General features: G+C 48.3%; 1 protein-coding gene across 8 annotated transcripts in view; it reads right to left on the reverse strand.

Annotated features, from left to right (window-relative positions):
* The window catches only part of INPP4A (inositol polyphosphate-4-phosphatase type I A), a 135,137-nt gene that overhangs the window by 2,887 nt on the left and 118,075 nt on the right, over positions 1–14,175 (reverse strand). For all 8 annotated transcript variants that reach the window (XM_049651382.1, XM_049651385.1, XM_049651383.1 and 5 more), the window contains 2 exons: positions 12,054–12,166; positions 8,289–8,443 (listed from right to left, as the gene is read on the reverse strand). In XM_049651382.1, coding sequence (XP_049507339.1) covers positions 8,289–8,443; positions 12,054–12,166 — 268 coding nt within the window. The remainder of the gene's footprint in view (positions 1–8,288; positions 8,444–12,053; positions 12,167–14,175) is intronic.

Below are 14,175 nucleotides of genomic sequence, written 5' to 3' on the forward strand. Positions count from 1 at the left end.
CAGGGGAGTTCTTTGGGAAATGGTCTGCTGTAGACACCAAATTAACAGGAAAAAGCAGTTCTAAATATAAACGGCTTCCTATAAGCACAGTACAACTTTACATTTTTGTATTATTCGAAGACTAGCAATTAAGTCAACTAGTTATCAAATTCAGTACAAAAATCCCCATTTATGAGATGTAAAATTTGGAGTTACCAAGAAATAGTGATTTAAAAAAAATATTTCAAATTTTATGAAGACCATTATGTCATGCATTTTAAAAAAATACCAGTGGCAACTGCTCAAGCCTTTTAAAGTGAAAATGACAGTCTTATTATCAAGAACATGTAAAATATTTTTGGTAAGACAGTAATTTTATTCAAAAGATAAGCTCAGGTATTTTAGAAAAGTATCCACCTGATTTGTTATTAAGTTATTTAGTAACTCAGCTATGCTTCCTTGTCACCAGAGCCTCAAGCCCTCAGCGAGACGTGTGTCATCAGAGCTGAAAGCCTAGGCCAGACAAGCAGGGAGGCCCTAGAATCAATAATGATCATGTTTGTCTAACATCCAGTAATCGGATAAAAATATAATTCCATTTAAAGCAGAAGCTATAAGTTCCTATGCACAGTTAGTCTTAATCTTTGGAAGCTCTCACATTATCAAACTATTTCAGATATGGCTTCTCTATTTATATACAAATGCACACACTTTTCAAACACCACCTATCACTATTAAATGCCGAACTGCTTTGAGGAGCGAAGAAGAATAATTTGTCCACTCGGACATTATCTTTTATTTACATATGTTAAGGAAGCTAATTACCGGGTTAACTGGCTGAATTCGTTACACACGAAATTGTAATCAAGATTACACTTTCAATGCAATTTAATTTCTAAAGCACATCGTATTTACTTTTCTCAAATATTTTGAATTTACCAAATCTGCCTGGGTGAGGCTGATGGCACGTAGACACTGTCATCACATGTTTGCATGAGCTCTGGCACTAATGCTGGAGGCTGCTATGTGCAGAGAGGAGAGGGCGTGCCGTGCTAACTGGCACTCCCCACTGAGAAGGCTCCCCACTGCCAGCCTCCTGTCCTAAGGTAGAACACTTCTATAGATCACATTGGCTGCATAGTTTTTAGTTGTCAACAGCACACTTTGAGAAGGTCTTGGGTAGAGTTTAGAAAGAGGGATTTAATTATTTCAAAGCTCCCCGATTGTTTTTATTCTATAGGTAAATTATTTCAAGGACATTCATTTTTTGAATGAGAAATTAGAATGGAAACCCAAATGACAACTGGTTCTAGGGAGTCCTCTGGTTTTCCCTTTCTGGTGTGGATCTTCCACTTTAGAACCCATCTGAACGCACTAGGGTCTTAGTGATCCTGAATATCTAGTGCTGGCAGCCACTGACCGTGTCCCGTCCAGAGCCAGTATCACCTCAGTGGCAGCCTGAAAACCATCATCATCAAGTACCAGACTCCCCTTTCTTGAATCATCTTCCCATGTTTGTTTCATCCAGCCTATTTCTCACTAAAGCAGAAAAGACGTATGTATTTAGTCTGACTTCGTAAGTAAAAAGCCTTAGTGATACTAAAACTCAGCACACAAAGGGCGAGCATACAGAGTCTCTTTCCTCAGATGTTCTGAAGAAAAACAACAACAATTCACAGCCTAGGCTGACCTCCTGGTGTCCTTTCTTGTGCTACCCTCACAAGCATACAGGTAGAATGTACTGCCTTTTGACTCAGCCCCTGAAGAGACAAAGAACCCTGTCCAACTTATTTCTCTGTCAACTTAGCAGCCAATTCTACATGAGGCAGGAAGGCCTGGCTGGCGCCATGGCAGCAAGGAGCAGGCCGGGCTGTCCACAAGGCCCCCTCAGAGGCCACGGCCTCCCCTTGCTGGGTGGGGGTTCCTGGAAAGGGGCTCTGGGGATTGGCACAGGAACACCCATGGGCCTGGGAAGCGGAGAGGACACTCTCTGTAATCAGAAGGGCCTCCCTCACCTGGGCGCAATCTCTGCCAGGCCTGGAGGTGGGCACAAGCACGTGTCACCACCGTGGGGTATCAGGAGCACTTGAGCCAGAGCAGGACTGGGAAGCCTGGAATGGGAGCTGAAAGGGCCTGCAGACTCTGCTTTCTCCCATTCATATAGTGTAAATAAAATGGCCTCGGAGCACTGATGCACATGCCTCAGTTTGAAGGAGGCAGGAGGTGAACACACCTCTCAAAGAATCACAGGTTAGACAGTGACCAGTGTTGTGTTGGCATACGGAGAGACTCCCTAGTGAAGGATGTCAGGAGCTATGCCATGGAATGGTCACCTCAGTTGTTCTAGAAAAGACAGAGTGGCCACACTGTACCTGTGAGAAGACTGGCTCCACCTACAGGCAGGAGCCCTGCCCTGGGGCTCCAGCAGTGCTCAGGGGGTCTGGGGAAGAAGGGCCTCCCAGCGGTGCGAGGACAGTCTTCTATCTTAGAATTTAAAGTCTGAATATATCATTTTTCATGCTAACTGCTTCTACAATTAGTAGACTCAGAACTGATGGCAAACCAGAGGAGTCCTAGGGTAAGTTCTGGACATCTTGGGGAGGGTCTAGGGAGGCCAGATTTTGTGGTAAACTGGGTTTGTGGGCACAAATGAGTAAAGAGTTTTGGGAAAGACAGCTTCTCTCAATTCACTCCAGTGTTTCTAGACTGGTAAAAAGAAATCCACTTTCATAAAATACAGTGTGTGGGGAACTGGTTGGCAGTCAAAAACAGAAGTATGACATAATTTGAACTAGAAAACAGAGAAGCCACTGAGTATTTCTTATAGAAAATCTGTGGAATTCCCCTTAATTTAATGTATTACCTTTACAGATGTTCAACTACCCTTCTGGCGAATGTAAAAGTTAGGCTTACCAACCATCCCATTTTCTGGACATTGCCGTGTTACACCAAGAGAGCGCTAATAGCAGAAACCAAAGCAACTCCTTCTTTCTCACAGTTCCATCTGTCACAAATGCCCAAAGGTTAGGCCTCATTTTATGGGTCATTTTTCCTTTGATTTTTGCTTATTATTATGAATCACATTTGCTTTCTAAGAAAAAGATGTCTGGACTTTAATCTGTAACTAAAGATGCAATGTTTTAAATGTAAAAATCCTGCTTCAAGAAAAATAAATGTCTATCACTTGAACAGCCTTTTGTTTCTGTATGCGTTCATTCCTGGAGTCAGTTTAGTGATCCTTAGAGATTTAAAAGAGTAAATGTAAAGTCACATGCAGCATTACTTGGATGTGCCCGATTTGGTACAATGTGCTACTACAGTCACAGTTTTGTGTCGTCTTGGACTGGAAATCATGAACACAAGCAAGGAATGGAACGATTCTGCAAAGTGTTTGCTACTCTGAGTTCAGGGACTACGCTTTGAAATGAAAGCAGAAAGTACATGTCCTATTAAATAGGTTTATCTTGAAGAGCCAGTTATAAAGCATCTATCCTTTTCGTTTCTCTTTAAAAGGAAAGGAAAGTTTAGCAGTACATTAAAGAATAGTATCAAATATACAAATTCTTTCCAGACAGAATTCGCTTCTCTCAGAAACACGGCACATGAGATATACAGGTAATAAATAGCTTTACATCAGAAGGTGAGAGATTTGGTACAAGTAATTCCAGGCCAGCTAAACAATGCAGTGACAGGGCCCTGTAAGAATGTGTTACAAGCACTGAAAACTCTACGGAAGTTAAATGAACAAGTCCTCTTGGTGAAATAATTTGGCAGGTATTTACAGTTCAGAACAACAAAACATCAAACTGTAAGGCATGAGATATTTCTTGGCAGACCACGCTTTGACACATTCCTTCTGTCCAGTTAGGTACACAGGTGGCTGGACATATTCTGGCACTTTTGTTTTTCCTGTGACTTATTACTGATTTTTTGTAATGATACTCATTTGCAACGTAATTTGGTCACCAGGTATGCTATGCTCAGGAAGAGCCACACAATCAGTAAATTGGGGCTCAAGGCTAACAAAGGGATGGAACAGAGGAGGCTGGGGTCTAGTCTTAAGTCTCGGATGGGCACCAGGCCGCTCAAGTTCTTCTGGGTGACTACCTCCCGTGTTCCAATGCTGTGAAAAGGAAAAAGTTTGGGAGAAAGGAAAAGAAAAAGGCAAAGGAAATTAAAAAAAAAAAAAAAAAGAGAGAGATACATGCAATGGATTTTATCAAAAGTATGGAAAAAAGAGGAGAACCAAATGGTAAGATTAAAAAAAAAAAATGGGATGAAGCCACAACAGAAAGGAAAGATGATATGCAGAAAAGGGTGTGGAAGGAATACCAAAACAAAACCAGCACAGTCACAAGGAGAAAGGAGAGAAAGAGAAGTGAAAATAAGAAAAAAATACTGTCGTCTACCAAAAACAAACACATGTAGGTTGACTAAATGGTTTTCCATGTTCGCCCTCTCTCGGCCGGCCAAGCACGACTCCATGCTGCCCTGCCATGCTCTCACATGCTGCCAAGACATGGGTTCCAAAACGCAAGCTGAACATGAAGAACCATTGAGGGGAGGGGGGTTGACCTTCTCACAGATGCCTGAGCAGGGGGCGGTGCCACTGACTGCCAGAGCTGCCTCTTGATGGACCATCCGAACAATGACCATTTACCTCAAATATCAGTCAAAGGCAGAGCCCTCCTCAGACTCATCCTGGCTGTCAGGCTAAGCAGTGGCAGGGCATGAGCTGCTGGTGTCCCCGACTATCCGAGTTACTGCTCTACGGGGTGATCCCCGAGAATGGAATCCACCCGAGCTCACATTGGAAGTTTTGGGTTTTCTCCCCCTTTAGGTTGTCACAGAAAAAATACACTGAGGTGCAATGGTTCTGGAACCACATCCTCTATGACTGTCCACCAAAGTGGCAACAGTGACACAGAAGCAGAGACGCTGGGACACAGCAGGTGGCCTGAGAGGATCCACGCAGAGATGAGGAGCATGGGGTCCTTCCTCAAACAGAGACCTCCCGGGCTTTCCCAGAAGAACCTGGAAGCCCTAGAACGGCTCTGCTGGGATGTGCCATTCTGACTGGGGCCTCTTTCCAATGTGAGCACTGACTGACTGTCACATTCGCAGCCAGGGCAGTCTCGGGGGTGGGGGAGTGTCACTGTGGCTACTTAAGAAGGCCCGCTCTGTGAGTTTCAGCCTCCGGATTGGGGACAGAGGGGCACCATGGGCGGTGAGCTGGCAGTGGCTCACAAGAGCCGAGTGTACGAATCTCTTCCCAGCTCCATGTTCCATGGTATCACACTGGTAGCTCGAAATCAGCCCCAGTGGGAGGATTTATGCCACAGAAATTGGCAAACACTATTTTTTTTGGTGGGGGGGGGGGGGAGCTGGTTGTTAAACATTTGCTAGCACAGCACTGGCCACTGCTCACCCTGGACCTCTGGGAGAAATACAGCCCGAGTGTCAGCTCTGCCCCTTGACTCCACCCCCTCTCCCCACCCTGCACCCTTGCCCGCATGCTCTACTCTTCTATCTGGTAAGATGCAAGCGAGAAAGCAAGAGAACCAAAATGCATTCCTCCACTCAAGACATGGCCAGTGTTTACTGCTGCCTCCTTCCAGCCCCTGGCTGAGCCACAGGTTCTGGCCACACTGCAGCCAGAACTACTGGCTAGCGACCTGACCACCTCAGGCTTGCTGTCTACAAATAGACTCATGCCTTCCCCACAGGGGATAATCCAAAAAATCACCTAAAAACAACCACATGCGGTGACAGCCTGAGCTGCAGTGTGGTCAGGCAGACAGGTGGCAGTGAGCATGGCGTCCAGGCTGTTGGGGCTACTGGGTCCTGAGGGTCCCAGGGTGCAGGCGGCCGGGACCAACCTTGGTTCTTATGTAATAGTATCTTACATGATTATAAGGTAATACATCATTACTACAGAGATTTTAGAAAATTCAGAAAAACATAAATAGGAATCTTTAAAAAGACTTCCATAATTGGAGCTGAGTGGGGGCTTTAGAGAGGCAGAGGGAGGCCCAGGGAGGAAGGTCCTTCCCTACTCGGGACGCAGGGTCCCCACCTGGCATACAGGAAAGCAACACCGACTTCAGAGTCAGAAGCGCCCGGACGAGTGACAGGTATGACAACACCCAAAGGGTGGACGAGCAGGCATTCGGGACAGCGGGTGGGAGTGTGGCAATTTGTATTAAAAGCCCTACAAAGGTGTATACTTTCTAACGTGAGGGATCAATGCGGCAAATGTGAACAGGTGCATACATAAGGCTATTCGCCACACCCTTAAGGTGCTGAAAACCACATATAGCTTAAATATTCCATGACAGCAAACTGGATAATTATGATGTAATGAAAATGGCAAGGTCTCTATTTGTTAACCTGAGAAAGTGCTCACAAGCAGTTAAATGAAAAAAGTAGGCTAAAACAACAGGCATAACTGCAAATATAATTGCATTTGTTGGCGCACACATGTGTTTTGTTCACTATTTAGGGACTTGATTAACCAACGTGTGCATTAACCACACTCACACCTGCATGTATGTGTATGTATGTGACTATGTATGACAGAGTCAGCATCAAATGTTAGCACCGTTTCTTGTTAATAGTAGGAATATGGAGAATTTTGGGGGGGAAGTGTGAGAACAACTGGTATAGGGGCTTATCCATATTTTTAAATTTTGCTACAAGGGGTACCCATTTCTATGTGATAAAAGTTATAAAAATTTGCTGTGTGCACTGAAAACCACAACAGGTGATCTGTGCACATGTGGGTACTGCCCACTCAGCCCCATGGTGGGCCACAGGTCAGCAGATGTGGCAGCCCCTGTGTCTTTCAAAGAGCCCCGTTCTCCCTGGTCTCCTGAGACCTTTGTGCTCAGATATGGTCAGAATGAATTATTTTCATCATATCTGTTCCAGAGGCCGAGACTGGATAGATGTCTACACATCAACTGTACACCTGACTCAGGGCCTGGTTTACTAAGTGGACCTGATCCTCATCTTTGCTCTGACAACCACAGGTATCTCCCTTCTATTTTTCATGTTTCTTCTCTGGTGGAGGTCTGCATCTCACCAGAGAGGTCCCTCCCATCACCTGGCAGCTAAGAGGGTGCAGATGTGGCTGGAATCCCAGGCCCCCCCAGCCCCATGGCATCAAGGATGCTGAGCCTGAAGGGCAGGCCGTGAGGACAGGTCCTTAGTCAAGGGTGCCCAAGCAGGGGTCTCAAGAGTCTCCACTGCTTCCCTGAGGCTCAGCGGAAGGAAACAAAGCCCCAAGGAAACAAAGAGGTCTGTAGGACTGGGGGAAGACAAAACAGGGAAAACACAATTCCATTTCTACAAAATGCGATTATCAAGAGGCAGGAGCTCAGGCATCACTTTTGTGCATTATTGTGAGAAGGTCAAACAGCAGAAACATACAGAAAGGATAAGAGAATTGAACGCTTTAAAGAATTTGGTGAGAGGACAAACGATACAGAACATTCAGTAGGAGTGACCGTTGGGAACGAGACTTGGACAGCATTGGTGGCTACATTGAAGGAGACGGGAAAACCAGGTTTCTTATCCTTTCTTTTGGTATGTGAGGTAAGGTGCTCCCCAGCAGTGCTTGAAACAAGGCATCGATCAACAGTAGACAGTTTTTAGTCCCAGGTTTCATTCTGCAAACACGCCTGCTGCCTCAGAATCAGAACATCATTAGGGTGAGGTCGCCACGGCACACGGACAAGTGGGGGCTGCTGCTGTTACCATAAAACACTCATTTGACACTTTGCTAAGAAAAGCAAACTGTGTCGATGGCTAGAGAAGAAGCAGAGCAAACCGGTGCAACCTGCAGACGCGTTTTCTTCACTCAAGTTTGAAAGGGGATAGATATGTGCACGGTGGAAACAGCAGATGCCTGCTGAGGAAGCTCTGGCCCTAATTTCCAGCCGCAGCAAGGCGGGGGCGAGGCAGGGGGAGCCGTGTGCCAAAGGACTTCCACACGGCTGCACGTGAGTCCCCTCGGCAACCTCCTGACACCTAAGCTTGCCCCGAGGTCATCTGACTTCAGAGCAGTCCTGCTCACAGACACTGCTAGCTCTCTTGTCCCCCTGGACTTAGGAGAGAACACGGTCTCAATTTGAAAGTGCCAACAGTTTGACTTGGCAGACATCAGTGAATTTTCCAAAGTCAAACTAGAGCATGCCAGGTGGAGTCAAGGGGACTTGGGCAGGGGGAGCCCCGGCAGGGCCGGCTCATCTGCAGTTTACACGGAGCCCAGGGGAGGCGGGGCGGGCGGCCTGGGCAGCGGGACTCACCTGCGCATGCACTCCAGGGCCTGGGTGAACACCTGTGGGGCCATGCCGTGCTCGTGCTGCAGGATCAGGCACTGCTCCAGAGTCACCGACATGGCCGTGCGGTCCTTGGCGCTCTTGCAGCTGGTGAACCGGACCCCGTTAAGGCGGCGGCAGATCTGCCAAGAGGAACACAAGCTGTGCTCAGAGGGAGACTGCAGAATGTAAACATGCTTCGCGCGGGACACAGGCTTCGGATGGCCAACGGCAGCGTGTGGCAATGCCAACTCCCAGGGTCAGCGTTCCCTCTGCTTCTGCTCCCTGACTCTATGTCCTGCCAGAGCTAGCAGCAGAAATGAAGTCACTGCCCATGGGACCTCCTCTCATCCCTGGCAGTCCCTCGTGTGACTCCCTACCCCCCAGGCCACTCCTTCAAGGCCCAGACTCCCTTATTTTCTGGGGCATCACTGTCTGTTCACTGACCTTACCAGCTGTCCTCTTCCAAACTGTGCCCAGGCCATTTCGTCACATTCAGGCCTTTGCTGCAGGCCCTTACCAGAGCAGGGCAGCAAAGACCAGCCCAGGAGGTCAGAGCATCTCACAGGATGCCCAGCCCCTGGCCAAGTCTCCAGGGCTTTCTGGAAGGCATAGCATAGACCCATTGTCTCTACTCTCTTCATGCCCCCCGCATAGACCGGAAGAGCTCAGAAGAGCTTCCCGTTTGCCACCTCCTGACCAGCAGGCCCCACAGGCCATCCTCCACCTCACTCAGGGCCAAGCATGGGGTTAGGTGTCAGTGTGCTTCTCCCTTCACAAGTCGGGGGCTCACGGTGGGGCAGCCTCCTAGCTGAAAAAAGGCTGCCCCAGGGCACCTTCTTTTTCCACAAGAAGGGCTTTTGGGGGCATTTTCTTTGAACCACTAGATATAATTCCAGGTACACATTCCCCAAATGCTGAAAGCCCTAAAATTAAAAAAAAAATTAAGTTTACAGCAACTTCATTTGGCAGCATGACCATATCTGAGCCAATGTGAGACTATTTATAATCTTCATTTAACCCATTTTGTATAAATATTCACACTTTACAATAAAGCAGTATTAACGAGTTTAGTTCCAGAGCACTGCCCCAGACTCTCCCGGTTACGTTCAATCATATATATGTACCACATTAACCAAAGGGGATGTGCCACTGTATTACACATATATGCACAACTGTATACCATATCACCTTTCTAAAATACAGAAACTGTGAATTACAAAACATCTACTCACAAGAGCTTCAGGTAAGGGGCTGTGGACCTGTACCAGGTACTGCACCTCTACAACAATACTCGCAGTTAGTGAAAAATCAAAGCTAGATGACAGTGGGCTCCAAAACCCTGTCACACTCCAGAGAAATATCAGAGCCACTGCAGACTGCCCTGGAGACAGCACCACACCTGCTTCTCAAAGCCAAGAACATGTAGCCACTGTCAGGAATGCCTCTAGGTAGAGAACACAGTATGGTTCTAAGCACTGTGTCTAGAGAAAGACAAAAGAGAAGATGCCGAAACGAGTTCAGCCAAGGCCATCTGGAGGAAAACAGCCTTCTTTTGAGAATAGACAAAAAATTTTTAAGGGGGAAAAAAAAGACCCTAAGCATCCCCTAAGCTTGCTGAAGAGTGATATAATCCCAATGCATAAAACCGTAACTGACGAGGTGAGGGTGAATGTACACCTGCTCACTAAATTCTACAGACTGCAGAGTTCATGAACCAGAAATGTGTAGTAAGCACTTACATTCATAAATGGTGCATCCATAACTAAAATGAAACTCCAGAAGGCAGGCAGGGGTGACCAAAGGTGCATTCTTGCCCAACAGGGCGATCTGTAGCACCAGGTTCCAGTCTCTAGGGGGCCATCAGCCAGTTTGAGAGCTCTGGCTGGTCTCCCCATCCACAAAATGAGGGCCTAGACCTGACCAATGATATCCTAACTGTTTAGCCAGGGACCTCTTATTATACACAGAAGTGAAAATAAATAAGACCTAGAAAAGGAGGGCAGCTCTGGCCAAATTGGCCATAGTGACTTGGCATTGCACAAATATCTGTTCTCCCCAGCTGGAAAATATAAGAAGTGATGTGTCCAAGGGCTGCTGAGACTTTTCCACCTCTGAATCTGTACATTGAACCCCTGCTGGGAACAAAAACTATGGGACTGCACGGGCTGCTTTTGGGACCTGGTTACAGAGGATGGTGGATCATTGCCATAGCTAATGATTTTTCTATGGTCTAGAGAGAGGAAAACAGAACCCCAGTTCCCAAACAGGTCTCGGCACCCACTGTCAGATGTAAAGCCATCTGCATGCTTGTTCTAAGGAGAGTGAATCAGGGGGGTGCCTGCCTTGTGCCACTGTAGAGGATTGGGCTGTCACCCCCTGGCCTCTGTGTCATGTGAGAAAAGGCTTGCTCTGTGTCTGAAGTCTTGCAAAGATACCTGTGTAACAGGCTTGTCACAGCCAGCCAAGGGGCAGCCCCCTAAAACATACTAAAAGAAAGTAAGGGGCTCCTCTGCCTTAAAGGAGCCTGCTGCAGAGGCACCCCAGCACCCAGAAGCCCACCCTACACCCTATTTGCTGGGCCCAGCCTGAGCAAGCAAGGGCAGGTGAGGCCCCAGAACCAGGAGGATATTTGAAACATATCCTGTCTTCCTGTCACTCAGTGCCTCAAAATGTGTTCTGTTGTGAAAAGATTCCACGGGCAGTCTGGCCCAGAAAGGGGAGCTCCCCAGCCCACAGTTGTCATGAACAGAGTCTTCCCAGCTGGGGCACTTGAAAGGCTCAATGAACAGATTAATATACAGAGGGGAGCGTCCACTCTTCACAGCTGCATTCAACAGAAAGGCATCAGTGGCCACAGCTACTAACAAAGGCACAGAGTGGGGCATGTTCAAAGAGAGGGCTCCATGAAGACAGGTTCGAAAACACAGGGTCTACCAAACAGCCGGCAACCGGCATGGCCAGCTGAGACCGTCTGCTGCAGTGGAAGAGACCCTTCCCAATGAGGAGAACAGGAAAGCGCTGGAATGGGCTGCTCTGGAAAGCCACTGGCAGCAGGGGACAGCCCTCCTGCTACTTGGGATCTGTGAACTGGGGGGTAACCGGGTGTGAGTGAGCAGTGCGGTGTCTACTCCTCCTCCAGGAGCAGAAGGGCGTGTGTCCATCCCTCCCCTGTGCTCAGGCCAGGCTGGGAGCTGGAATGCCCTCTGGGGATCACTCGTGCTCCTGAGTGTACGCGTGCAGGTCCCAGTGCCTCTTTAACAGGGGAGAGTGAAAGGCTAGCTATGAAACTACACAATTACTTTTATGAGAATATACCAGAAGTTTAAGTGCTTAGGAAAAGAGGAGATCCAAACTGCAATGTACAAAAAATACTGTGTGAAAAGAGATTGCCAAGGTCACTATGGTCTACTTTTGAACGTATTAAAAGATGCAGTCGGCAGTGAGTTTTAGCTGGTATCGATCGCCGAGGCTTCTGAAGGTGACAACTGTCATCAGCTTGGTTATTAAATGTCTCAGGGGAGAGAGTGTGTGTCAAGCTTATCAGAATTCAGGCAGCCCTAAAGTAATGAACTCACAGGAAACTTTCAGTGTCTCTCAGAGTTTTGGACATATTCAGTGACTTTCTTCTGTGTCCATATGGAGAAATTTGCTCTCTCCACTCCTGGCTGAGATTTTTATTTATTAATATAATTATTTTTGGCAACAAAGGCGACAATAACATTCTTCCCCTCACTATAACGAGGTTACTACCTCAGCAGCTTGCCAGAGAATGTCGACGTTCTTATTCTTCCTGGCATGTACGTTCTGGCCCAGAAATCGCAGCAGCTCTGGGAGGCAGGTCTGGCTCCGAGATCGAGGTAGGCCTGTAAGACAGGAGGAGTTCATGAGAGCCAGCGCTGCACCCAGAACTGCGGACCAAGGGAGCCATTGTGGCATGAGCTCCTGGCCAAGCTGACAGTGTAGTGTGACTTAAACAAGAAGGGGGGATGTGCTTAGGGATTGGTCCTGGCTGCTGGCATGGAGAGCACTTAAATAACTTTCAAGGCCACTTCAGGCCCACCTGCAAAGCGCAAACACTCATCTTCTTTTAGCTTGTCAGTGAGGCTGGAGCACAGACATGGGGTCATCCAGGGTGGGAGGGAGTTAAGATGATCCATCTGGTCTTCAGTGCCCCCACAGGGAGAGGATACTTAGGACAGTGGGTCTCGACCACTGAGTGGGCCAAGCCCTAGGGAACGTCCACTCCGAATGTCCACTCTGGAGTGACCCACTCTGACAGCCTCCCTCTGCCACCATGAGTCTCCAGCCCTTCCAGGACCACTTGAAGCGGAAAATCAGTCCGATCACCTCACCGAAGAAACCTGGGATTTTCAAACACCAGGATCATCAGAGAAAAAGAGAAGAGCCTCAAGATCTTATCCAAGGAAAACAGCCATGGTGCTTGAATTCCCAAATTAAAACCAAACACATGGAATTTTGAGATCCAGCTGCACATAGAGTTTCTACCACACAAGCTCACCCTGGTGCACCAAGGATCTTATGCTAATAACTTCATGCACCTGGTATGTGCCCAGCACCATGATGATCAGGAGACTGGGGCAGAAACAGACATGGAAACAGGGCTCCTGCTGTGAGGGCTCAGTCTGTGATGGAGGCTGTGGGAGGCCAGAGGAGGCAAGCTTGTCTCCTGGAGGAGACATAGCATGTTATTTCCCCAAATTGGCCGCAGCTTCTTCCCCAGGCCCCCACGGCCCCACTCAGAGCACATCTGTCCACTGATGAACTGAGCAGACTTAGGAGGTATTCACTGGTTGGGCTCCACTTCCTCAGCCTCACAGAGCCCCGATTCTCCTGGGGCTGAAGGCACACTGGGTTGCTGTTCCCCAGCATCCTAGATCACGGTCCAGTGCTACTGGCCCACCCTGGAGAGGCCCACACCTGGGCTGCTTTTGTCCTATAGGCCACACCCTTCCTTGACTTTCATCACCAGCCTATGTGCACATCTCCTGGGGTCTCACATCACTGGAAACAGGCCACCCTCCAAGATGCTGAGCACAGAACTCCCACTTCCTGACCACATGGCTCACTGTGCCCACTCTATCCTCTGCATGGCCTCTGTCCCTCTGGTCCAAGCTTGGGTGGCTGCACTGTCTCTGACCCCTGCAGCAGTTGGAATATGGGCTCCAGCGTGGGCTCCCTCACTGGGGGACTCACCCTCTGCCTTGGTATCCTCAAATGTCAAATGGTGTGGAATCAGGCCCACCTGCCAAGGCTGCTGTGAGGATCACGTTAGCTAATCCACGTAAAGTATGTAGATGGCCTGGGAAGGATTTGACAAATCTGTAACTTTCAACTATGATCACTGCTGAAGCACACGAGGACGCCTCACTACCTGGGGGTTTTCGAAGGCCCAGGTACTGGTGACCTTCAGCTGAAGCCTCAGGGGATCCTTTGACTTACGGCTGTCAACCCTGGTCACCTGGGCAGTTTCTGGAACATCTGACGCCCACCAATCAGGCATCAGGACTGTCCAGCCTCCCTGGTGAATCCAGCATACAGTGAGGGCTGGCACTTCTGTAGTTACCTGGGGACACTGATGCTGCCTGACGTGAACATCCTTTATCTCCTCCTGTCCACAGCAGCCCACTCTCTTCCCCTTCCTGACGGGAACACTGCCACCCCTGCAGAACCCCAATCTGTAGTCCTGAGCTGCTCCTGCATCTTGCAGCCAGTATTTCTCTAGCTCCTTCCCTCACTGCCCATCTCAACATCTCTGCCGATCTCTGGGAAGAGTGGACCATCGAGGTAGTACCATTTAGTCATTTACTTGCTCTGGCTGCAGCCCTCACCACACTGAATGAGCCTCAGAAGT

This window comes from Panthera uncia (genome assembly GCF_023721935.1).
Source record: "Panthera uncia isolate 11264 chromosome A3 unlocalized genomic scaffold, Puncia_PCG_1.0 HiC_scaffold_11, whole genome shotgun sequence".
Taxonomy (NCBI): Eukaryota; Metazoa; Chordata; class Mammalia; order Carnivora; family Felidae; genus Panthera; species Panthera uncia.